We start from the raw sequence: 25,093 nt of genomic DNA on the forward strand, positions 1-25,093 counted from the left end.
AACAGGAGCCAGTCATTCCCCCAGTCATTTCTGAGAAGCTGGGAAAGCTTCCTGGTTACACAGCAAACAACATCCAACCCATCAAAGTGAGAAGCAGCAGCTCTGTCGTGTGTACCAAAAACATTTCGGGGAAAATCCCCCCAGGAATCCAGCACATTAGCACAACACGCTGCTTCCCACACCTGGACATCATAGCTCCATGCTCAAATCCCACGGGAAGGGAGGCCTGGGAAGAATGGGGAAACAAGGTAGTAAGTGCTTTTGCTGAATATACCAGATGCCAAAAGGAATGTAGGACATTGCAACCAGCAGTTAACAAGCTGGAAACGCTCCCTTTGGCTCCTCAAGGATGTACAAATGCACTCGGATTAAAGGCAGGGAGAGCAACGCAAACACCTGGGAACAGATATCCCACTTCCTCCTCAGGGTATGGTCAGACTGCCTCAGATATCCCAGGATCTGTGTCCTGTTCACTGTGCAGCACTTCCAGCTTCTTGGATGATCCCAGCAGAGCCTTAAAGGACTCAGAGCTCCACACAAGCCCTGAGCCAGAGCTCAGGGGAGCAGAATCAGAGAATCAGAGAATCACAGAATGAGCCAGGTTGGAAAGATCTCCAAGATCATCAAGTCCAACCCTTGATCCAACCCCGCCGTGGTTCCCAGCCCATGGCATTGATGCCTCATCCAGTCTGTCCTTAAACACCTCCAGGGATAGAGAATCCACCCCCTCCCTGGGCAGCCCATTCCAATGGCTGATCCCTCTCTCTGGATAGAATTTCTTCCCAATATCCAACCTAAATCTCCCCTAGCACAGCTTAAGACCATGCCCTCTTGTCCTGAAGACAGACAGATGGTCAGGGAAGCAGATGGTCAGGGTTTGCTCACACCAAACCCTAGCAGTGGCAGGACTGCCCATCTTGGGCAATTTTGAACCCAAAATCGCTGTTGCATATGACTGAAAGGAATGAGGAAGAGAGAAGTGTGTTATTAGCTCTGAACAAAGAGCCTGCAAATCCCAGCTGTGGTTTCAGATCTCCTCATTTTGTGCTCCCTGTTTTTCAGCCTCCCCCTCTCTGAAATGGCCCAATCCATCCTGATGCTCTTCCCAACTTTGCATGGCAAAGTCAGGGAGGGAGACACAGCCAACCTGGCTCTTGGTGTACCTGCAGCAGCACTTCCCAAATGCTGCCAATGTCCCAGCCCTGTCTCAGAGAGAACAGGAGGCCCCAGGGGCAGGTTGGGAAGAAGGATGGCTCTCCTGCTACCAAAACAGCAGCTCCACGGTGTGCTGCTTCTCAGAAACCTAAATCAGAACATTTTAATGGCTGAGCACAGGGCTGGCAGATAAAGAGACAAAGAAAAATAAATCAGGCAGATGACAGAGGGGCTGGGAATAGGAGGAGGTAGCAGACGGTAAAAGAAATTAAATCAAGAAGCCAAATTAAGGTGCTGCAGGCAAAGATGAAGATGCTGGATTAAAGATTAACCGTAACCAAGAGGGAGAGGCAGCCCTTTAAAGGTACAAATTACTTCAATGCACTTCACAAAACCCACACATATCTCCTAAGAACAGAGTATTCACAGATGCAACTGGAGCACAGCAGCTCTATCTGGACCTAAGAACTCTGGGTGGCCTCATACCCCGATGTTTCCAGCTGAGAAGGGGCATTAAAAGCAGAGGAAAAGCAATCACCCAAAAAAACTGCGAGTCCTTTGTTGGCTAAGGTAAAAGAGAGGGGATGCAAGCAGTCATTTGAGAAGGGCTTGGCATTGTGCAAACAAATTCTGGGGGGTATTTTGAAACGATTCTGAAGCCAGGGGAGCTGCTGAGCCCTTTGGGGCTGTCTGCTCAGTGAGCATTTCCTAATTTACCCCCTGCCGAGTGACTCCAAAGGAACGGTGGGTGAGCTGGGAGTGAGAGTGCACCTTTAACACCTGCCTCTTCCCAGCCCAGAGCAAGAGAGCTCAGCAAACATCCCCATCAAACTGCAGCAGGTGGAGCAGGTCCCCCTTGGGCTCGAGCTCTGGGTGCAGAGGATGCTCGTCCCATCAAGGCGCATTAGGAGTTTGCACCACTGCACATCCCAGCTCCGGGATCGCCGGGAGAAAGGTCGCTCATGGGATGCCACCTCCTTTTAGCACGAGCCACTCACATTTTCCAGTGGAGCATCCCAGACCTCGTTCCCGTGAGAGCAAGGAGTGGGGGGTGGAGGGACTGGATGGGGGTCGCAAAGTCACAAAATCAGCTGGGTTGAAAAAGACCCCTGAGGTCGTCAAATCTAACCGTGCCCCAACCCCACCTTGGCACCCAGCCCATGGCACCGAGTGCCACGTCCAGGATCTGCTTCAGCACCCCCAGGGATGGGGACTCCACCCCCTCCCTGGGCAGCCCAGGGCTGATCCCTCTCTCTGGAAAGAACTTCTTCACCATGTCCAACCTAACCCTGCCCTGGCACAGCTCAGGGCTGTGTCCCCTGTCCTGGGAGCAGAGCCCAAACCCTCCTCAGCCCCCCCATCCTGTCAGGGAGTTGCAGAGAGTGCTGAGGTGTCCTCTGAGCCTCCTCCTCTCCAGGCTGAGACCCCAGCTCCCTCAGCCTCTCCTCATGGGAATTGTGCTCCAGTCCCTTCCCCAGCCTCCTTGCTCTTCTCTGGATCTGCTCCAGCCCCTCCATGTCCTTCCTGAAGTTGCAGGGTTTAATTTTTTGAAACCTTTTCAGCATGTGTTTCAAACATTCTGATAAGGCTCTCCTGGCTGATACAGACTTGTTCATGACCACAGTAGAAGCAGGGAGTGATTTGGGTTGGAAGGGACATTTAAAGCAAGGAGTAGAGATGTCTTCAGCTGGACCAGGTTGCTCCAAGCCCCATCCAACCTGAGCAGGAGCCCTCCCAGGGATGGGGCAGCCACAACCTGGCTGTGTTAACCTGTCTGTTACGGTCCAACCCAGCAGAGCTTCGAGCCTTGCTGTCACCGGCACAGTCGTCCCACGATCAGAACCTCAGGGAAACACCACAATTAAAGCCAAAATGAACTTCAAGGCTGCAGCTGGACATCAGAGAGCTCTCAGTCAGACCCAAGGAGTGATTTGGAGCTCAGAGAGCAGCAAGAGGCAGGTGCACACACACACAAACACACATAGGGGTGAGGGTCTGAGGACGAGAAGGTTTAGTTAATGTGAGCTCAGCTGCACTTTTTTTCCTCTGCCGGTGCTTTCCTTCACTCCTTCCTTTCCCTTTGGCCTCCTTTTCCTCTGCACTCCACAAAATGAGCATTTCATGGAAGCAGAGCAGCCAAGTGAAGCAGAGCTGGCAGCTCCTGGAATGGGTGGAAATGCCTCCCTCGTTCCCAGCTTCAATTTCGGAAAGCAACATCTGCCTGTTCCTGAAGGTCGTTTGGATCCTGGATCAGGGATGCTGCACCACTGCTCACCACCTCCTCATTGCTATGCTGTGCCTATGGCCACTATAAATGTCCTGTCACATTAAATGCTGGTTCTTTACGGGTTTTTTTTTTGGGGGGGGTGTTAAATAAAATGCAAAGTAAACCACAAAATCCCACTCCGATGGGACCAGTGTGATTTCTGCCTTGACTTACGTGGGTGTAGGAAAGAATCTGGAGGTTTTGCTTTGGATTTACACAGAGCAGAAGAGTTGGAAACAAACCTGTGGGAAATCAAGATGATGCTAATGCAGTGAGGGGGCTGGAGCACTCGTGGCTGAGTAAAAGCTAATAAATAAATGCTGATGTTTAAGATCGTGCTGCCCCTCTCCTTGAACAAGCCATTCCCATCCCTCCAGGGTGCTGATCAGATGTTTTCTCACCGGGGGGTGGTCGATGTAAACATCTCCCTCGGCTCAGTCAGAGGGAGAGGGTGAGATCCCTGAGGAGGGACGGGAACAGAGCAGCACTGAGGCAGTTGGATTCAAGCTGGATAGCTCTCTCTATCCAAGCCACGCTGCCAGGAATGGTACCTTGTCACAGCTTGGCAGGCACGGCAGCAGGGAGGGTGCAGGGATGCAGCAAAGCTCAGGGTTGCAGTTGAACTGGAGAGCAGCAGGGCAAGCTTCCCTTCTCCAGCCTTGGGGAAAAACGTGGCAGGACGGGCAGGAGGCGAAAACACAAACCAAGCCGCAGAGCTGCAAAGCTGGCAGAGGTTTTTCTTCCTGCCAGGAGATTTCCCCGCCGTGCCAGCCCGAGATGGTTCCGTGAGGGCAGCAGGACTGGAGTCAGGTCTGCTCTGATTCCTGCTCTGCCCTGCCAGTGGATCTGTCTGGGAGGGAGGACGTGCCTGACCTGCAGACACAGCACCCCAGCACCGTGCACGGAGCAGGAACAAGGAGCAGGTGCTGAGTGGAGAGACGCGGATCTGCTTGTGCTTTCCTCGGGAAAGCAGGTCACGGGGGAGGAGGGGGAGGCATTTCCCAGCTTTGCTGCTGCAAATGTATTTAACCAAGGCTGTGCTGGTAACCAAACCCTCTGCCAGCCCCTCTGGAGCTCATGCAAAGAGGGACTGCTATCAAAAAACCTTTTAAACCCATTTGGTACTAATTAAAATGCCTTGCAGAGATACAAACTGGTGGAAACCTATTTCCACCAATATTTATACATTAAGCTTTCTCCTCCCTCCTCCTCAGTGTATCTCTGTACACCTGGAAGCAGAAAGGACAGAGTATTCCCCAAGAAACCCAGGCAGTGGATATGACTTTTTTTTCTTTTTTCTTTTCTTTTCTTTTCTTTTCTTTTCTTTTCTTTTCTTTTCTTTTCTTTTCTTTTCTTTTCTTTTCTTTTCTTTTCTTTTCTTTTCTTTTCTTTTCTTTTCTTTTCTCTTCTCTTCTCTTCTCTTTTCTTCTTCTCTTCTCTTCTCTTCTCTTCTCTTCTCTTCTCTTCTCTTCTCTTCTCTTCTCTTCTCTTCTCTTCTCTTCTCTTCTCTTCTCTTCTCTTCTCTTCTCTTCTCTTCTCTTCTCTTCTCTTCTCTTCTTTTCCCTTTCCTTTTCTTTCTCCTTTCCTTTCTCCTTTCCATTCCATTCCATGCCAATCCATTCCATTCCATTCCCACTTTCAGTGACACCCCTACCCCCAGCCCACCACCTTGCCCAAACTGGACAGATGTTGCAGCATCTGTGCCAACTCACCCTCCACTGTCTGCTGGGTTTTATGAGCTGAGGTTCAGCTGAAGTGCAGTGACAGGTTTGGGAGGGAAAATTATCCATCCCACAGGGAATTTCCGACTTCCCGCTTCGAGGGGAGATGCGGAATATTCCTCAGCTAATTAAATACCTGCCAATTAAGAGGCAGCACCAGCGATGACTGTGCTGGCTAAAGCAATTTACACTGAGGAATGTCTCCTCTGTCCTGTCCCTGGTTTTGCAGCACCGGGAATGGCCTTTACTGTAGGAATTGCTGACTGTGCAGCTGAAGGCACAGTCCTAGGGGTGAAATGTCCTTTATTTCCTGTCCATCCATCCACCCTGGCGTGCCCAGCAATAAAATGCACACACACCAGTGCCAAACACATCCATCTCTGCCTCCTCCCTTGGCAGAGGGATGGCCACAGCCCTGCTCCTGCACCTCCCGTCGCCCTGCATGGATTCCTTGGGCTCTGGTTCCATGTTCCAGCGACATCCCAGAGTGAGAGCCAGCTGCTGCTACTCAAAGGCTTGTGCTACATCCTCCCAGGGAGCCTGGAGGGAGCAGGACTGGCCCTACAACTCCCCAGCTGGGGAATTCAAAAGTCCCCCCCCGAGACTCGCTGAGATCTCCTGTATTAGGCCGATAAGAACAAAATGCACTCAACCCTCCTGGCACTGCCTTTCCCAAGGCCCAGGGGAGGGAAGGAGCACAGGGATAAGCCAGCTGGTATCACCACCACAGACGAGATGCAGAATCCCAGCAGGGAGCTTTTATCCTCTTGGCTCAGAGCTGCACGTTGCCCGGGTGCTTTCTCCGAAAGCCAAGCTGGCACCCGGAGCCAGGAGGGTGTAAAAGAGGGATTCCAGGAGCTGCAGCTCTCTCTATCCAAGCTGGGAAGGTGGAGAAATGCAAAGGAGCATCAGAGATAGGAGTTGCTCAGTCTTTTCTCTGAGGAATGAACAGTGGATATTTTGCAGAAAGCGAAGTTTCTGGGGCCACCAAGGAAAGAGAACAAGTTGTGGAGAGAGAATCTGCAAATCATAGGGGGCCAGGTGTGTGTAGAGGGCATTAAGTTGATCAGAACATTCAGTCTGATGCTAAAGGGTCCTGAAAGGGGAAAAAAAAAGGGTTGGAAACCACAGTGCTGAGGTGAAAAGTCTGGCTGTTTTCTCCCCAGCCCCTCCAAATGTCCCTGCCAAGGCTGCTGGCTCGTGACTCAAGATCAGCCCCTCAGACCGAGCAGCGAGGAGACAGGTAGGTTGGGACCAAGGGGATGGAGCTGCTGGTCCCAGCCTTCACCTGCCCGAGGGTAACTGAACTGAGCAGGAAAAGCAGAGTGGATGTGACAGCTCCCACTCCATCCTCCTGTTTGATCTTCCTTTCTTCCCTGAGATGACAAGCCTTGTCAGAGTGAAGGAGCGCTGCTCGCGAGCTGGGGGCTCCCAGGCCACCTCTTCTGAAAGCTTCCCTGGGAGAGAGGGGGGGGGGAGGGCAGGAGAACAAAAATAAATGCTCCTTGCAAGCCCTGTGTTCAGGGGACCAGAGAGCAGGTTCCCATGTCGCTCCCGCTTCAGAGCAGTGGAAAATGCTCTGAGAGTTCCTGTCAGCTTTGCTGCGTTTTGAAGCCATTTTACCCAAGAAAGCCTCAAAAAACGAAGTGACACTCGTCATTTGACCAGCCCTGCTTCCTCCTAAACTCCTCAGAAACACTCATCTGGGTAAAGGCAAAAACGCAGAAGAAAATTCAGAACCATAAGTGACCTAGAAAAGGAGATTTTTTTTTTTCCTTTTTTTTTTTTGTTCAGCTCCAGTTGCAATAACAGCACCTTGAAAGCTGTGAAATGCTCGGGCATGACAGTAATAGGAGTCATGTAAGTCCTGTTTCACAGACTGCAGCAGCAGCTCTTTCCTGCTGCTGGAGATGGAACAGGCGGGACAATCCCAGCTGCCTCCCAGCTCCCAGGAGGAGCTGGCAGAGCTGGCAATTAGCAAAAGCATCTTTTGCACTTGTAAGCTGAATGAATTGGGTGGAAGTGAACTGGGAAGCAGGGAAATGCCCCGTGCCATGATACCATTTCTTAACAACACTTCCGAGACGCCGGTGCCTGAGTGGAGAGAAACACAGCAGCCTCCCAGGAGTGGGAGTGGATTTCTTTTTTATAGCTGTATGGAAAAAAAAATTAAAAAAAAAATCGAAACAATTTCTGTCCCACAAACATGATAGTTCTGGGAGCGCTGTGATGGAATGCACCTCGCCATCCCTTCAGATTGGATATTAGGAAGCATTTCTTCACACAGAGGGTGATCAAACACTGGAACAGGCTTCCCACAGAGGTGGCCAAACCTCCCAAGCCTGTCAGTGTTTGAGAGGCATTTGGAAAACGCCCTAAATAACTTTTGGACAACCCTGAGTTGATCAGGCAGTTGGAGTAGATGATCCTGTCAGTCCCTTCCAACTGAAAATTCTATTCTATTCTATTCTATTCTATTCTATTCTATTCTATTCTATTCTATTCTATTCTATTCTATTCTATTCTATTCTACATTCCATCATCTCCACACCATTCCTTGTGTGGGCACAGGGGGTCTCTCCTGTGTGTCTGCACCCTCGTGCTGAGCCAATTCCAGTTCTGAACTGCAGGTTGATTCCCCCCTTCCTGCCCTGTTCCAGGAGTCTCAATCAAAACACTTTCCACCTCCCCACTCACTCTGAGCTGTTTCTCTTGGGGACAAGCAGCAAAATCTCTGCTGGGGCCAATCAGTGCAACTCTGAAGACTTGCAAAGGTTCCTGGGCTGCAGCAGAGCCCTGTGTGTGTCACAGCCTTCCCCATCCCTGCACTCCTGCTGCCTCCCCACGTGCTGGTGAGTGTAAATTCTGCCTCTGGCATCAAAAAATCCTTCCCTCAAGGAAACTTTGCAGGTGAAGGATGATTTTCCCAGCCAGGACCCAGATCCTGCAGCAATGTTTGACACAGGGGAGCTCCCTCCGCTCTCCTTGTGTGGCTCCAGGTGCAGCAGCTCCAGAGACACTTTTTTCTTGAAGCTGCCTGGATTTTAGGAATTTGCACTGCACTATTCTGCCTCACTCGTCATTGCCAGTAACTAAACAGTCCCTTGGAACATACTGTTAAATGTCAGGGAACTCTCCAGCACAGTTTTGACAAACACAGGGGGACTGGGAAGGATCTGCCTGAACACAGCAAACTTCCCAACAGCAGTGATAAATTCCTGCAGCTTTCACTTGGGCTTGCATGGAAGATTAAAGACACAATTACCCCAGTGACAGCTAAAAGAGAAGCAAACAGCCCTTTGCAAAAATAGTCTTTGCTCAGTCCCCAGCCTCAGATTAGGGGTGAAAAATCATCTGCATATTGATAATCCCTGGGCCAAATCCCCTGGAGCGCCCTTGAAGCTGTAAGGAGCCTTGCTGAGGTTTGAAGGTTGCTCAGCATTCCTTAAGATTCAACATGTGAGCTCTATCCATCATTAAATAAATAATACCCACAGCTAAAAAAGGTGCAGCAGTGTCCTGGATCATCACCACCTCCTCTGGGTCCTGTTCTCCCAGTACAGGACACAGTTCATTTTGTTCAGAGCCACCAGCACAGCCATAAGAAAGGACAGAAGAGCTGATTGTGGCTCAGCTTTGCTCATCCTTGGTGACAGTGGATAAATCACTGCCTTGGTTTCTCCCTCCCCACCCTCAAATGGCAGCACTTTTGGGGACAGCCCATCACTCATCAGTGCAATTATGACCCTTTCCATTTTTGTCTCCCTGGCTGGCTGGTGGTGGATTGAATCCATCACCAAAAAACGGGGGAAAATGATGCCCTTCCCACCCACTTTGCTGCCTATGTTTCCATCCACAGCAGCAAGAAAGACTCTCCTCAAACCAGCAGAATTCCCCTGGGAAGATGGAGGCTCTTGCTTTGGGTCAGGCTTTGGGCACCCCTGATAGAATGAAATGACCTGAAAGATCATCCAGTTCCAACCCCCCTGCCGTGGGCAGGGACACCTTCTACTATCCCAGGTTGCTACAAGCCCTGTCCAGCCTCGCCTTGGACACTTCCAGGGATGGCACCAGGTGAATTCGTTCCCTTAGAGACAGGCAGCAACTCCCCTGCCTGGCTTTCCATCCCACCAACATTCCACAGGTGCATTAAACCCCCTGGAGAGGCAGCTCTGGCCTCAGGCAGGGGCAGCTCTGGGAGATGAACACACACACATTCCAGGGGGTCAGTGCTGTAATTGAATTAAAGTTATTTGCAAAGCCCTGGAAAGAGCCTTGACAAGTCTGGAAATCGTCACAGGCCTTGTAATTTGGCTTCCTGACCTTGCTGTGTCAGTTGTTTTCCTCTCTGCAGCTCCTGGCTGAGGGTTCAAATGCATCCAAATAAATCTGACGGTTCAGGGCACAGAGGATCTGTCCTCTCTGGGGGGAGAGCTTTGCCCATGGTTTTCCAGGAGGGCTCAGCCCTGTGGGTCTGCAGCAGCTGCCAGAGTTGTTTGGGTGCTCCTTTCCTTTGTTAATCCTCCTCTGGGTGCTCCCTGCATTTGTTAATCCCCTCTACCACATGGCTGAGAGGCCACCCTGAGCTCAGGCAGTGGGTGGGATGCACAGGCTGGTGTCTCCCGCCCCCAGTGCTCACAGTGATTTTGTCCTGAGTCTTCCTGGTCTCATTCCACCTCCTGAAGACCGAAATTCCCATGGGAACACTTGCTGCTGCTCACAGGACTGAGGTATGATGGGCAGAGCTGACACAACGTGAGTTCCTCTGTCTTGGGTGACCAGTTCAGCCACCAAGCTCACCTTTAGGTAACCAGTTCTCAGTGACAAATAAGAATACTTATTTTTGCCTCTTACTCCCCCTTAAAGGAGCTGCTGGCTCCTGGATTCCATGGCATTTAGAAGAGCTGTCTGATGCCATTAGTGCAGGAGTCTCAGGGAAAACTGAGGCACGAAGCTTACACTGATTTGCCTAGACACACAGAAAGTTCATCATTAGACAAGGGCTGTATCCCAGGCACTGTGTCCTCTTTTTTCTCTGCAGTTTCAGCAGAACATTTCATCTTCTTGTGTAGTGCACAAGCAGTCAGGTGAAAATGAGCACAATTCTCCTCTTTAAAAATACAGGCAAACTTTCCTCATCCTTATCTACAGCGAACCAGTTCTCAGCATTTTTCCACCACATCCATCAGTCCTACTTTGTCCATAATCCTACCAGTCCATCCTACCTTGTCCATCATCTTTCAGCAGTGAATGAACTCATAAACCTGTCTCTGCACCCTGCCCATCTCCCATGGGCTCCTTCTCATAAGAGTGGGAGCTCTGTGAGGTGTCTGGGACTGGAATGGGAAAAATACATAAAATTAGATATTAAGAAGTAATTCTTCCTGTGAGGGTGGGGAGGCCCTGGCACAGGTTTCCCAGAGAAGCTGTGGCTGCCCCATCCCTGGAAGTGCTCAAGGCCAGGTTGGATGGAGCTCTGAGCAACCTGGGATAGAGGAAAATATCCCTGCCTATGTCAGGGGGTTGGAATGAGATGATCTTGAAGGCCCTTTCCAACTCAAACCATTCTACAATCCTATTATGAAATTTTAGCAATATTGGGCATATGGTGAGTGTGAAAATGCTGTGTTTCTGGCTTGCCTGCTGGTGGAATTGATGGATTTGTTCAAAAATTAGGCATTTGAGCATCTACCTGATGATGGGTTGTAATTTAGGACAACCCTGCCTCTGAGACACCTGAGGTCCACCTTCCTCACATCAGGCACAGGCTGCTCTGCAGCTTCCAGCAAAGCCAAGCAATGCTCCAGAGGATGCAGACCTGGTAGGATCTGCAGGTCTAGAGGCAGAACCATTTGGGAACCCCTGCTCTGGCACCAGACAGCCCTTCTTGTGCTGATAAAGGGAGAATAAAATCAATCCAGCAAAGAAATACATGGAGATAAAGTGACTCTACACTGAATTTAACACACAGAGGGTGCTGAGTGTTCTTCAGTGCGAGTCTTTGTCTCTCCTCCAAGCACCTGAGCCTGCCTTGAAGTTCTCCCAAAGCTGCACCCTGTTGGCTGTTGAGTTTGAGCACACCAAGGGTAGGCATCGAACCTCCCCAACCTCCTTTTTTATCCCCACACTTAAAGGCTTGGAGCTGTGAACCAAAGCTCTCCACCAGCATGTTCAGAAGCCACTGCAGTCTCAGCCTGGTGTTCCTTCATGCAGGCTGGGAATTCAGGCTGGACTTGCCTGGCATGTCCATGGCAGGTGGCTCCAGGAGAGCAGGCAGTGATGTAGGGAAGACAAGTCAGAGGTTTGTCACGTGAACTTGAGCTCCTGTGGTGTTCACACACAAATATGTACACATAACATGGGATCACAGAATCACTCAGGTGGGAAAAGACCTCTAAGATCATCAAGTCCTACTGTTAACCCAGCATCTCCAAGGCCACTAAACCAGGTCCCCAAATGCCACATCTACACATCCTTTAAATACCTTCAGGGATGGAGACTCAACCAACTCCCTGGGCAGCCTGTTCCAATGCTTGACAACCCTTTCCATAGCAGTTTTCCCTAATATCCAATCTAAACCTCTCCTGGTGTAAGGGGAGGCTGTTTCCTCTTGTCCCATCGCTTGCTACTTGGGAGAAGAGCCCGACCCCCACCTGGCTCCAATCTCCTGCCAGGCAGTTTTTTTAGAGAGCAAGGAGGTTCCTCCCTGAGTCTCCTTTTCTCCAGGAAGAACTCCCACAGCTCCTTCAGCCACTCCAGATCCCTTTTCCAGCTCCATTGCCCTTCTCTGGACACGATCCAGCCCCTCAATGTCTTTCTTGTAGCGAGGGGCCCAAAAGTAAGCACATACACGTAGATAAACATGTACACCAATAATGCCTTGCACCTACAGATACCTGCATCCCTCCCCTGAGCTCACACCCACACTGACACCCCACCAGTACCCTGCAGCCCTGGCTGTGCCCAGAAACACAGTCACACATGTCCTTTCTCACACTCAGCCACCAGCACTCACTTGTTCCCAAACCTTCATCTATTTATACCCTTGCACGTATATATTTTTTTTTTTAATGGGAATACATTGCACAGTCACGTGTGAACTCAAACCATCCTGAACCCCACGAGGCTCCAGCTCACGGCTCACATTCAGCACTGAGCTGAGGTTGGCAACCACACCACTGAACCCAAAGCCCCTTCCCAGTGGGAGCATCCTCCAGGTGTCACTGTCTGGCTCCTGCCAGTTCTGCAAAGGGAATTCATGTATTCCCTCCATATTCCTGACCCCTTTACTAAGGAGCCAAGGGACCATTTGATTCAGAGCCTCTGAATCCTCTCTCTCCTCTCCCCTCTCCCTTCTGTCAAAAGCCATTAAGCCATGCCCTGCTGGCCCTGTTTTGTGCTGTTCAGCTTCTCCTGCATCCTGTGCTGTGAGAGACACAGGAGAATAAGCCAGCACCTGCTTTCCCAATCCCATGGACAAGGCTGGATGCTGTGGAGCAGCTCAGCGAAGGCCAAGCAAGTCTGACTCCTCTCCCAAACAGGGATGGACACAGCCCTGTGCTTTGCTGGTACCTGGTGCCAGCTGCTTTTCTGCCAAGAGAATCCACCACATCTTCCCTGCAACACCTGGAAGTCCAGGTGGCAAGGTATTTCCAGGAAGAAGTGTCCTTGGAATAAGGCAGATGCCTGAAAAAACAGCCCTCTGGAAGGTGTTCTTCTTGGTGCTTCCATCAGCCCCAGGTTGAGCAGGGGATAAATCCTCAGGCTCTGGAGGTGTGACAGGGTTTCACTGCATTGCCCTGTCTTGTCTGCTCTCATCCAGGGCTAAAAAAAAGACTCCTGGGACCATAATTCCATCTGCCTGGTTGCACACTGTGAGTGCAGTCAGACAGGCTGATTTGAGGGATACTTTTAACTGGGTTTAACACAGGGGAACTAATGGGAATATTCAGATTAACCTCCCTGCATGCCCCTGTGTAGCCAGGCTGTGCAAGCACAGCCCTTTCCTCTCTCACAGACATCCCCTCAGCACATCCCCAGGAGCACTTGGGAAAGGCAGGATTTGCAGCTGGAGCTGGAACTGAAGATGTGGGGAATAAAAACTGGTTAAAGGCAATGGAGCTGGAACAGGGGGACTGGGAAACACCAGCACAGACACCCTGAGAGGGATCACGTGCAGGCCATGTCACCGGCAGTGCTGCTCCCCCACAGCTGCAGAGCTGCAGTAAAAAACATATGATTAATACATAACATGGCATTAATAGGTCCAAAGGGGGGAGCAGAGCTCTGGTTTCTCCTGGGGCTGTGGGGTTGTGACAGACCAGCAGGCCCAGGGAAGTGATCCTGCCCCTCTACTCGGCTGCTGTGGGACCACACCTGGACTTCTGCCTCCAGCTCTGGAACACAAAACATAGCAAGGGTGTGGAGCTGCTGGAGCAAGCCCAGAGGTGACCATGAAGATGATCCCAGGGCTGAAGCCCCTCTGCTCTGGAGCCAGGTTGGGAGAGCCGGGGGGGGTTCACCTGGAGAAGAGAAGGCTCCAGGAAGACTTGAGAGCCCCTTCCAGTGCCTAAAGGGGCTCCAGGAGAGATGGAGAGGGACTGGGGACAAGGGATGAAGGGACAGGACAAGGGGAAATGGCTTCAAACTGAAAGAGAGTAGATTTAGATTAGATATCAGGAAGAAATTCTTCCCTATGAGGGTGGGGAGGCCCTGGCACAGGTTTCCCAGAGAAGCTGTGGCTGCCCCATCCCTGGAAGTGTTCAAGATCAGGTTGGATGAGGCTTGGAGCAACCTGGGCTAGTGGAGGATGTCCCTGTCCATGGCAGGGGGGTGGAATAAGATGATCTTTCAGGTTCCTTCCAACCCAAACCATTCTCTGCTTCTGTGTTCCCCTTCCTGTCTGTATCTAAGGGGACTCATTTGTCTCTGCCAGCACAGACAAGCTGAGTTACTGCCTGATCTACAGTTCTGGCAGGGTCATTAATGTGCTGGGTGATGGACAGGGGGAAAGGGAAGCTGTTCCTTGACTTTAGAAAGCTTTTCTTCAAAAGACAGGTACTGAGAGATGAATTAACTGACATGATGAGCAAAACATATCCGTGGGATGTTGTAGATAAGACAAATCCTGTGTGACACTTTTCTGGTGGCAGGGGAAGAAAGACCTGCACAAGAATTTCCCTCCAAAGGAAACCAGGTGGAGACCAGCAGGACTGGGATCACAATAAAGCCCCAAAAAACACAGGAAAGAAACCTTCCTGCCTTATTCTTCACCCAGTGCATCAGAGGCTTTCAGCAATTCGGGAGAAGCCCACGGAGCTCACAGTGTTTCCTGCTCCTCCTGCTGCCTTGTGGTGACTTTCCTGGGATCACGTAGGACGTGCAGCCAGGAATTCAGACAGCTTTGGAGTCTGCAGATTAGACATCCTGAAAACAGGAATTTCAGGCAAAGCAGCTGCACTGCAAGACTCATGGGATGGCTGGACCATGAACACCCTGCAGAGCACACTTACCCTACGGAAAAATGATGGTGCCTGATGGGCAATAGCTCCTTCTGGGATGTTTTTTGGCTCCTATGACTTGTTCCAAACAAACAATAACACCCCAACACAACCATGCTCTGACTCTACAGAGCATTCCCTGTGGGTTGTAACTCTCTGTGTGACCATCTCCAGTCCTGCCAGCCCTTGGTCCACACAGCCCATAAACCATCCTCTGGAAGGACCAACACACACCCTACACCCCAAGCAGTCCGTGCTTGAAAAGAGCCCATGAGCAGAGCTGTTCTCAGAATTATTTTAGGATTCTCTAAGTTTCCAAGTGGTTTAGCCTTGCCCTGCAAGCTGAGGCACTGTTGGCTTTGTTCTCCATGCCCAACCTTGCTGTGCTGTGTCACCTTCCTAAACAGTGAAGTCAGAATTTCCTAGACAGGTTAAAGGCTTGAATTACTGGAATAGATGATCTTTCCCAAGGGAAGTTAAGAGTGTCCCTGAATTAAAACCACAGGTTCCTGAGGCACTTTCTCTTCCAAGAGCAAAAAGCTTCTATGCAAATATTTTTGAAGGTTTGGGAGGCCTCTTAAGATCAGTTAAAATGCCTAGATATTATAATGATCCACTTGGAGACGAGTGTGGTGATGCACAAGAACATGAAAGCCCATGGATGATCTATCAACTCCCTCTGTCCTGTTCCAGCAGGAGAAAGAAGGAGTAGGAGGCTGGATCCTGCCTGGGTATTCACTTCAGCAGGGCTAAGCAGCTAATAATTACTCCAGATGAATAATACCCTTGGAGTAGGGCCAGAGAATCCCAAATCATTCTCTGATTTCAGCTTTCAATTTACCCAACCAGTGCTCGGCTCATTAATCACACTTGCAGCACCCAACACAACAGAAATTAGTCCCTTGATCTTCTCCCCTCCTGTTTCGTGACATGAGGAGTTGGGGGCAAGAAGAAGAGAAAAGAGATGGAGAGGTGCCACCCACAAATCTCACAGTCACTCAGAGGGGCTGGGATTAATAAATCAAAAACCCATTGTTAATAGTACAAGCTTAAATATCCATCTAAATGCAAATGAATGAACACTCAGGGGTTCTTCCTCTTTCTTTTCTGGTTTTTTTTTTTCCAAGTGCTCTGTTTGACATCTCCATCTTTGAGGAAGCACATGGTCACCTGCTAATTGTCTGTTCTAATTGCAGTTTTACAGTTCAACCTTTCACGGCCCGTGGATTTTAGGTGGCTGTGGCGTGGTTTGGGTGGGGTTGAAAGCTCAGGTGGCTGCAGGAACAGGCAGGAGCTCTCACGTGAGGATTGCTTGGAGTTTCCTGCCTTTGTACCTGTTCAGTGACAGGCCCCAAGGGTTTAAATCCACTGGATTCAGGTGGGGTTTGGATCAGTGGGAAAACCTCTAATTTAAGGAAGTGAGTAGCAGGAGGGAGAAGATGGGACCAAAGACAGCAAACACAGAAGCGTGGCTGAACCTCAGGGTTTCCTGACCCGGAGTTACCAGTCCTGATCTCTACCACATACCAGGCAGCAGGTCCAGGGTGAAGCCTAAAAATCCTTGCTCCAAGCAGGAAAAAAAATCACCCAAAGCTGTGACCCAGAACTGCAAAGCCCTTGACAGCCCCAGAGTGCTGTTCAAGTTCGAGGTGAGCATTCAGGACTAGAGAACAGGCTTTGCATAATTTGCCTTTCATTAGACTTTCCCAGGAGTCAGAAGTGGTGGCAAATCAGCTTTAGAACGTTGTGCAAATCAGCTTTAAAATACTGCACAAACAGCTTGGCAGCTCCTGTTGCCAGAGATCACTGGATCAGCTCTAGTTTTGGAACATCCCCCCTGGCAGAAATCTGCTGACATCAGCATTTAGGACTTTTCAACTGCTTGAGATTGTAAATGTTGATTGAAAACACTTGCAGGAAAGCACACATACCCCCCCAACACACACACACACAGAGACACACACAGAGGAGGCTCAGCAGCAACATTTGCACAACCAATCTGCTGGGGATTTTGGAATCCATCCTTGAAAACTGAGCTGCTAAGCCTCGGGAGCAGGAGTATGGAGCAGGCAGAGCTGCCAGGACAGGGGGTGACCTGGTCTAGTGGGTCAGAACTGGATGACCTTCAGGATCCTTTCCAACCCAAACCACTCTGGGGTTCCACAAGGCAGAGGTGATTGGGCTGAACTGGGCAACGTTTTGCCTCCAAATCAACGGCATTCAAAGCTCTCAACCCGTGATGAGCACTGGGCATCCCTTCATCTGCCTCCTACCAGGCACTTCCCAGTGCCAGCTCTGGCAGATATATGTGCCCACCCCGAGTGCCATCACTGCCCTCAGATCCAGCCACCTGCAAACTGGAGTTTGCTCTCTTCGTGCTCAGACTGGATCCAGCTCTGAGCATGGCAGGGGAACATCTCCATCCCTCTCTCTGGGATGCAGAGAGCAAAAACCGTCAAGATGTTGTGCAGAGGAGTCCAAATTCTGCCCTTACTCGCCAAAAATTGGATTTGCATACAAGTGCTTCAATTCCATCCCAGCATGGAGAAATAACAGATTTAGGAGAGCAGGCCGACTCCTCCTGAGTCTGCCCCACCAAACACACAACACTCTGTGCTGACCCACAGCTCTTTGGCACACAGGTGACAAAATAAAACACAATTTAATTAATTTCTTGAAGGTTCACCTGCACTCAGCCTCCTTCTAATGATGGAATCATTTCCACTACAAGCCAGAGGGACCAGTTCTGCCCCAGGCTCCAACACGGGTGTGATTTCACAAGCAGGGAGACCCTCTGGGTCCTTCAGCTTTGTTTGGATCCTCTCATAGGTGCAAAATTAATCACAGACCATCAGGAAGGGTGAGCTGCCTGCAAATATGCTGCCTGCCTATGTGTGCATATGCTACTTAATGGAGCATAAAAGGAGAAGAATAGAATCATTTTTCAGGTGCTGCGGATAATAATAATAAATAATAATAATAAATGCAGAGGTAGGTGCCAAATGTGTGAGATCTCAAGGAGAGAAAGCGACTGCAGGCAGAGAAGAAGCCAGGCTGGTCTTCAAACTGAGATACAAAAGTCAATGAAGTAAAACCACCATTAAATCAAACACTTTGTATCCTTGTCAAGTTCACTCAGGATTTAAGAGCTCACTTCCAGAATGCTGGGTTTGGTTTGGTTGGTTTTTTTTTCTCAGATGCACATTCTTTGACAACTACTTCCAATATAGGATTTTATGGCCCTGACGCTTTCTGGTAACTTGGGATTTATTTGGTTTTTTTCCCTGCTGACCACAATCATGTCACTCCAAACCTCCTAAACAGCACCAGTCATCACAGAAATCATGGAAAATCATGGAAAAAATCAATTTACCCTGTCACAGCAGCACAACACGAAGTTCACATCACCTGACCTTTACCACCACAGGCCAGATTTGCAACAGTGGCCTCTGATTTTGCATTACTGCCCTTATGGTGTATGATTTAGGGTGAAGCCCTGCAGAGAGACAAGCACTGCTGTGCCAAACCCAACCTGAACAACCCCACAGCCCTGGGTCTCAACTCATACATCCTTTGTATGGAAAAATCCCGAACTTCTGGAAGAGTTAATATAAGAGACCACTTCTGCAAAATGTAGACAGAGGTCCAAAGCATCAAATGAACTGCAAACACTCCTCCCTGTGAGCAGGAACACGAACGTCTCTGCTTGAACCCTGGAGGGCTCCCCTGGTACAAGAACACGATGCTTTCAGCACGCAGGGCCCTTCTTGAACTGTTCTGAAAACACCTGATTGCAGATCTTTAAATACAAGACCCAGCTCAAATGGCACCAAAAGAGAAGTCAGTAAGAAGTGGTGCAAATGAGAAGGAAGAAGCACTCCCCTCCCTGCCAGGGCAAAGAGAAAACAGAGTGGAGAGAGCAAGGACTGAGACAGACTGACACGTCACTGCTAAAATTGTGGTGATCTCACCTAAAAATCAAGCAGACCCATGAGAACAAAGAGAAGCCCACAGGACTCACCCATCATTTTCATCCCACAGGATGCAGGTCTGGTTGGTGGTTCCCTGCCAGGAGACAAGAGAGGGGGGAAAAAGAAACACATCAGTGTTATGCTGTCTGTGGGGTATGTGAAGTGATGAGAATGAAATATGTGGGATGTATTCCACCGTAGGACAACTTCCACTACCCTAAGCTTGGTGTGTCTGAGATGCACCAGATGGGGCAGTCGTGGATCTCAGTCCTCTGAACAGATCCTTTCACCCTGGGCTTGAAAAGCGAGGCTAAAACGTGCCTCAGTTTGTTCCACATCACCACCCCTGCGGGAGGACTCGACTCTGCATCTTCCCTGACTCACCCTACTGATGCTCTTCCTCATTCCTCCCCTCGCACAGAATCCTTTTGCTGCTCCCTTCTGGAAAGTGGATCAAATACAGCCTGTGCTTTTGTGGGACACAGCGCTGGGAAGAACCACAGCCCTGCAGGAGCAGCTCAGGTGTGTCTGAAGCCCCCTGGAAGGGGTTCTATCACTGACTCCAGCTGTCTTAGACCCCTTTGGAAAACCCTTCCAGGAAGAGTCCAAAGCAAAGGCACGACTGATCTAATTTCCATGTTGTAGAGCCTCAGGAGGGCCTCTAAAACCCCCAGCAGGAACAGGCCGTGGGGTGTGTAACTGTCCATCCCATACACACGCCTAGGGTTGAGCAGAGGAGCCTGGAGGGGATTTTAGGCTGCCTTTGGAAGCACTGAGCACAACAGTGATATTCCTGTCTCCAGTATTAATGGACAAAACCTTCTCCCCTCCTTTTCCTCCTCAAAGGGGATCATTGTTGCAGCCTGTTTTTTTTTTATAAGGAGCACAAAATTATCCTCCCATGATCTCCCATGATGAAATGGCGTGAATTTGGGACCCAGCATGCCCACCTTCCCTGTGCCAGCTGTGCTGTCACCCTCCTGCTACCCTGTGGCAGTGCCTGAGCAAGGAGCACAGAGCAGGGCAGGTTTGGAAGGCTGATCCCTGTAATCATCCCTGGCAGTGCACCAGTGAGAGGGTGGCAGTGGAGGACCTCAGCAGCGTTTAGGGAGCTTGAAGGAGCCCAGAAAAACCCTCCTCCTTCCTTGCACCAACACATTCCTGCTCTGCAGAAGCAAACACAGCTGTGGGATGGTGCAGTCCCAGGAAATACTTACGTTGTACAGGTGGGAGAATTCGATTTCCAAAGGGGTGAGGAGGGAGCGAGGAAATGGCTTCACAGTCACCGAGATGACCTTGGAGTTCAGAACAGTGCTGTTCCTGGGGAGAAGAGGGGAAAGAGATGTTTTAAAGAGGATTTTTTGTGGAGCAGGGAAGCCCAGCACATCCATCACTGTTGGTACAAGGTTTGGTGTACACCGTGCAGAGGGAGTTGACCCCATTACTTTAAAATGCCATGAAAAGACACTTGCTGCTGATGGAGCCCCTTCTCAGCCCTTGGAGCCCCCTCACAGCCACCTGACATCTATTCCTCCAAGAATCTGTCACTTCATGAACCTCACTGACTCCCTAAATCCATTGGGATTATAAGCTGTATATATCCCAGTAATAAAATAGTCCTGGACCCATTTTCTATCCCTCACATGAGGAAACAGAGCTCACTTGGACTACAGTGATCCTTGTGGGTCCCTTCCAACTCAAGATGTTCTGTTACCTCATGTGCTTTCAAAACAAAGCCACTGTTTTCCCCCTCAGAGTTTGGCTTGTTTGCCTTTGCAGCGTATCCATGGGGCACCACATCCCTGGAAGAGTCCAAGGCCAGGTTGGAAGGAGCTCTGAGCAACCTGGGCTAGTGGAAGGTGTCCCTGCCCATGGCAGGGGGGTTGAAATGAGATGAACTTTAAGGTCCTTCCAAGCCAGCCCATTCCCTGATTCCATGATCCTGTTTGGAGATTCTGATGCATATCCCTATTCCTTGAGGATCCAAAGCAGATGGAAAAAGGCCAGACCCTTCAAGTAAATGTCTAAATGTCTGTGCCCAGGCAAATGTTGTATTAAATCTGGCAGCCTGAGGAGGTTTGGCTGTTGGAAGAAGCAGTAAGTGAGGAGATATCTCCCATGCCTGTGTTTCTGCTTTCTGGAAAGCCAAACTCTTTGCAGGCACTTCCCTGGACACTGAAAATGTAAATACTCAGTGTTTCCTGCTGTTTCTGCAGATTATTTGTGTTTAAATAAGCAAAAGGTCCCCACAACCAGCAGCTGAAAACTCTGCCGTGAAGGAATTGATGCTGGCAGAGCATCAGGCTGCTCCCAGCCCTCGTGGCACCCATGGGCAAGGGAACATTTTCCCTATCCAAATCTCCACCAAACTGACAGCTGCTAATAAAATCATACACTTTTCTTTCTGGCTTTTACATTTCTTTTTACAAAGGAATTAGGTGGGAAAGATTCACACTTGCTCAAAAGCAATAACAATAAAAAGAAGGTTTAAAAGAAGGTTTAAAAAAAGGCTTAAAAAAACCCCACTTGGAATTGTCCATGGATGTGTAAGTGGATGCTCAGAAAGCCACCATTCCAACAACACTAGAGGGAACAATAGCACTGGGTAAAGAAGAAAAATAATAATATATTTTCCTTAAAAAAAAAAAAAAAAAAAAAGAAAAGTGATAAAGCACAGCTATCAGCCTACAGAAGAAAAGTAAAAGAGCAAGTCAATGGGAGCAGCAGCTGTAAGGAGCTAAAACCAGGATCTGCTGGAAGGTAACCACCAGTGCATGTCTTCATTAGTAGCTGTGTCTGTGACGGTCAGCTCGTGCTTCTGAATATTTGCATGAGCAACACAGATGACACCAAAACACCCTTTTGAAGGCCGAGGACCAGGTGAGAATCAAGCAGTGAAGCAAAAGCAGAAAGAACATCTGATTTTTCAGCATGGGAAGCTGTAGGAACACAGAATTCACTGGTGTGGTGAAGACTGGTTAATGGCCAAGTGGTCACAGCTCAACCAGGAGTTGAAGGGGGCTCATGAAAAGTTGCAGAATGGCTTTTTACGTGGGCAGATAGTGATGGGACAAGGGGGAACGGTCTTAAACTAAAAGAGGAGAGATTTAGGTTAGATATAAGGAAGAAATTCTTCCCTGTGGGGATGGTGAGGCCCTGGCACAGGTTGCCCAGAGAAGCTGTGGCTGCCCCATCCCTGGGTGTGTTCCAGGCCAGGCCAGATGGGCTCTGAGCAAACTGGGCTAGTGGAAGGTGCCCCTGCCCATGGCACAGGGGTTGAAATGAGATGGTCTTTTAGGTCCCTTCCATTGAGATGAAGCAGAGATCTGCTCTGTGAACCCCCCCTTGTCAGGATTCCACTGTACTGTCTGGTTCAATTCCACTTTCAGATGAAGAAACAGCTCAGGGAGACCAAAGCAGGGACAGAAAATTGATCCACGTGCTGGAAAAACACACAAAAGTTTCCTGTTCAAAGGTATGTCTGAGGAGTGAGGAGCTTCTCAGTCACCAGGCCCAGTGCCTGGAAGTGAAAGTCAGACAAATTCAGCCTTAAAATGAGAGCCAGGCTCCCAGCAGAGAAGGTAATTAAGCATCTGAGCAGCTTTCCGGGGGAGGAGAAGGACTCAGCATCACGGGGGATCTTTCAGGAGGAATATGAGTCGTTATTCCTAAAAGCACAGTTGCAGCCCAGCTTCTGGGAGGAAAACAAAACACATGGAGATGGGGCTGGAACAAGAGCTCAGAGGGCTCCTGAGCAGCTGTAAAGAGTGTGCAAACATCTCTAAACTCCCTGCTGGGCACACGGGGCTGGAAGGTGCCAGGCTGGTGGTTCTGCCGTGTCCTCTGTCCAGCACTGTCCAGCCGGGACTGAGCTCTGCTCACCTCCCTGCCTTGAAAAGTCAGGTTTTGTGTGTATCCCATCTCCACTGTCACAGCTGCCAAGATCCACGGGGCTCTCTGGATCCGAGGGGACAGAGTAATGTGTGAGTCAGAGAAGGAACTGCTGCCTGGGGGAGGTAAATTGGGACAATTAGGAACAGCTCAGCTGGTGCTGTTCACTGAGTTAAATCTCCTTTTTTTTTTTCCTTTGAGGAAAAATCACTCTGCATTGAATCAGTGTGGTCAAACCTGGGATCTGGGTCCATGTTGCTTATGTGTACCCAGGAATAGCAGCTCTCCTCTGTGGTCAGAATCATTTTTTACCCATAGGCAGCTACATGGCTATTTAATGACATTCTCCTTTTTAATGCTCTGTCCATTTGCACAGCAGTGAAGTAAGAGGTACTTTAATGCTGCTGCTTTTATTTCTTTTTTCTTTTTTTCCTTTGACTCTCCACAGGTGATTCAAGACTCCTGATTTTTTTTTTTTTTTTTTTAAAGAGGGACTGTCCTTTAATTAAGGAACATCTTAAATCAGCTCTCCTGTGGGAATGCTGCTCGGAGGCTGTGGCTGCTGCAGCTGCTGGTTATCAGAGCTCATTCCCTGCTTGGCCAGAGAAAGCTGAAATACTGCTGGATCATTTGAGCCAATGATGTTTATTGCCCTTCTGATCTAATTCCCACTGCTGTAATGGAAGATATTACAGAATACAGTTGGCTGACTTGCTAATTCCTCCCTGCACTCACTTGGAGCTCTTTTGCCATTGCCAGCGCTAAATCTGGAGGTATTTAAATGATTATCGGCGAGGAGAGATGCCCTGGTGTTTATGGTAAATGGGCTCACGCTAATCAGTGCAGAACAGATTTAGAAGGTGCCTTAGGATGCTTAATTTACTGCCTCAGTACCGGTCTCGGGGAAAAAAAAAAAAAAGAGGGAGCGAGAAAAAAAAGGGAGAGGATGGAAGGGAAGGAAGGGGAGCGCTGAACACAAAAGCTTCGGTGCCCGAGGCAGTTTGCAGCGGCCGGGAAGAGGGTAGACATGTGCAGCCAGGCGTGCTGCTGCTGCTCTCCTCCCGAGCCTGTCTCTGCCGCGATGCTCTCGAGGGCTCAGCCGGGTCTGGCAGCTCTCCGGGAGCTCTCGAGGCAGCTGAGCATCCGTCCCCCGTCTGTCCACCCCCCCTCCAAAATCCCTCGCGTGAGAATCCGTGCCCGGAGGGCAAAGGGTGGCAGGCAGGGATGAGGCAGCAGCTCTGTGCCTCCCCTCCTATCCTGGGTGCACATGGGTGGGGATGAGGAAAACCTCCCTGGCTCTTCCAGCACGTGATGCCTGCAAGGCATCAGCCCGTGTGTGTGTGTGTGTGTGTGTGTGTGTGTGTGTGAAAATATTCTCACTGTCTCGTTGCCCCCAGTGACCTTCTCTTTTTCCCTGGAAAACCGGGTCTCTGCGGCCAGAGGGGTCAGCAGGAAAGCCCTCCCACCCTCCTCAGGCAGCCTCTCTTACCTCTGGAGGGAGAGGATGTTGCCCACGTTCCGGTACAGCACAGTCCCCACCACGAAGACGGAGGAGTCGTCTGACACTGCAGGACACCGCGGGGAAAGGAAGAAGACAATGGCACTGAGACAATCAGGGTGACAGCTGTCCCCATGGGACCCCCCAGCTGCAGGATTGGGGCTCTGTCAGGGCATGGCCAATGCCAGAGTGGCTGTGGTGGGATTGCAGTGCCTGCTGTCACCACACCGGGTCTCCATCAGTCCCCAGAGAGGGCCCGGCGCCTTTCGGGGTGACCCGGCATCCACCCTCACTCAAGGCTCACTCATCCCAGACGGCCAGCCCAGTGCTTGCCCCCACTCAGAAACCCACTAATCCCTCTGACAGCACCCCAGTAGGCGGCTCTGCAGGGTGGGAAGGTCTCCTGCAGCCACCTGGAGGCATTTGGACCCGTCCAGAGTCATCAAGCCTTCAGAGGGAAGAGCCGCGCTCGGGCCGACAAGGGCAGCAAGAAGGGGAGTTGTCCCAATGTGCCTCGTCTGACCACAAAACTCATGTGCTGCCTCAGGACTACGGTCCCCAGATGAGCCTCTGAATCATCTGTGTGACCTCTGGGCACATCACTTGACCTCCTCCTCCTTTCCCTTTTCCTCCTCCTCCTCCTCCTCTGCTGCCTCGCTGGGCCCAGCTGCAAAAAGCAAGAGCTCCCCTGATAAAGCCCAAGCAGCAGAGGCAGCCCTGCAGATTGATTTTTTGGGGGAGAAAAAGCAAGTGGATGAGTGAAAAGCAATGCTGAGGAAGCCTGGGGAAGGGCCCTGAGCTGAGGCTCCTCCCATGCCTTGTACTGAGGCTGGGTTTGCTCCATCAGTGCAGGGCAGGCAAAACTCTGCGTGTCCCTCTTTCACATCATCAAACTGGGCCCACTGGGGACAACTGGTGAACACAGAACTGGGAGAGACTGACAGACAGGGCAGTTATATCACCGAGCTGCACAAATCAGTGTTGGCCCACCAAAATCAGCTCCCAGTAGTGAGGGAGTTTGGTTCTGGTCTCATGAAGCTGCCTGTCTCCATCCCTTAGCTCAGGATAGTTACTCCTACTCCCTGCAGCCA

At 50.2% G+C, this 25,093-nt stretch overlaps 1 protein-coding gene across 15 annotated transcripts in view; it reads right to left on the reverse strand.

Annotated features, from left to right (window-relative positions):
* The window catches only part of ADGRB1 (adhesion G protein-coupled receptor B1), a 285,060-nt gene that overhangs the window by 104,133 nt on the left and 155,834 nt on the right, over positions 1–25,093 (reverse strand). For all 15 annotated transcript variants that reach the window (XM_050313265.1, XM_050313255.1, XM_050313372.1 and 12 more), the window contains 3 exons: positions 23,994–24,069; positions 19,831–19,933; positions 18,664–18,707 (listed from right to left, as the gene is read on the reverse strand). In XM_050313265.1, coding sequence (XP_050169222.1) covers positions 18,664–18,707; positions 19,831–19,933; positions 23,994–24,069 — 223 coding nt within the window. The remainder of the gene's footprint in view (positions 1–18,663; positions 18,708–19,830; positions 19,934–23,993; positions 24,070–25,093) is intronic.

The sequence above is a fragment of the Myiozetetes cayanensis genome, unplaced genomic scaffold (genome assembly GCF_022539395.1).
Source record: "Myiozetetes cayanensis isolate MyiCay16 unplaced genomic scaffold, myiCay2020 scf1, whole genome shotgun sequence".
NCBI classification, from domain to species: domain Eukaryota; kingdom Metazoa; phylum Chordata; class Aves; order Passeriformes; family Tyrannidae; genus Myiozetetes; species Myiozetetes cayanensis.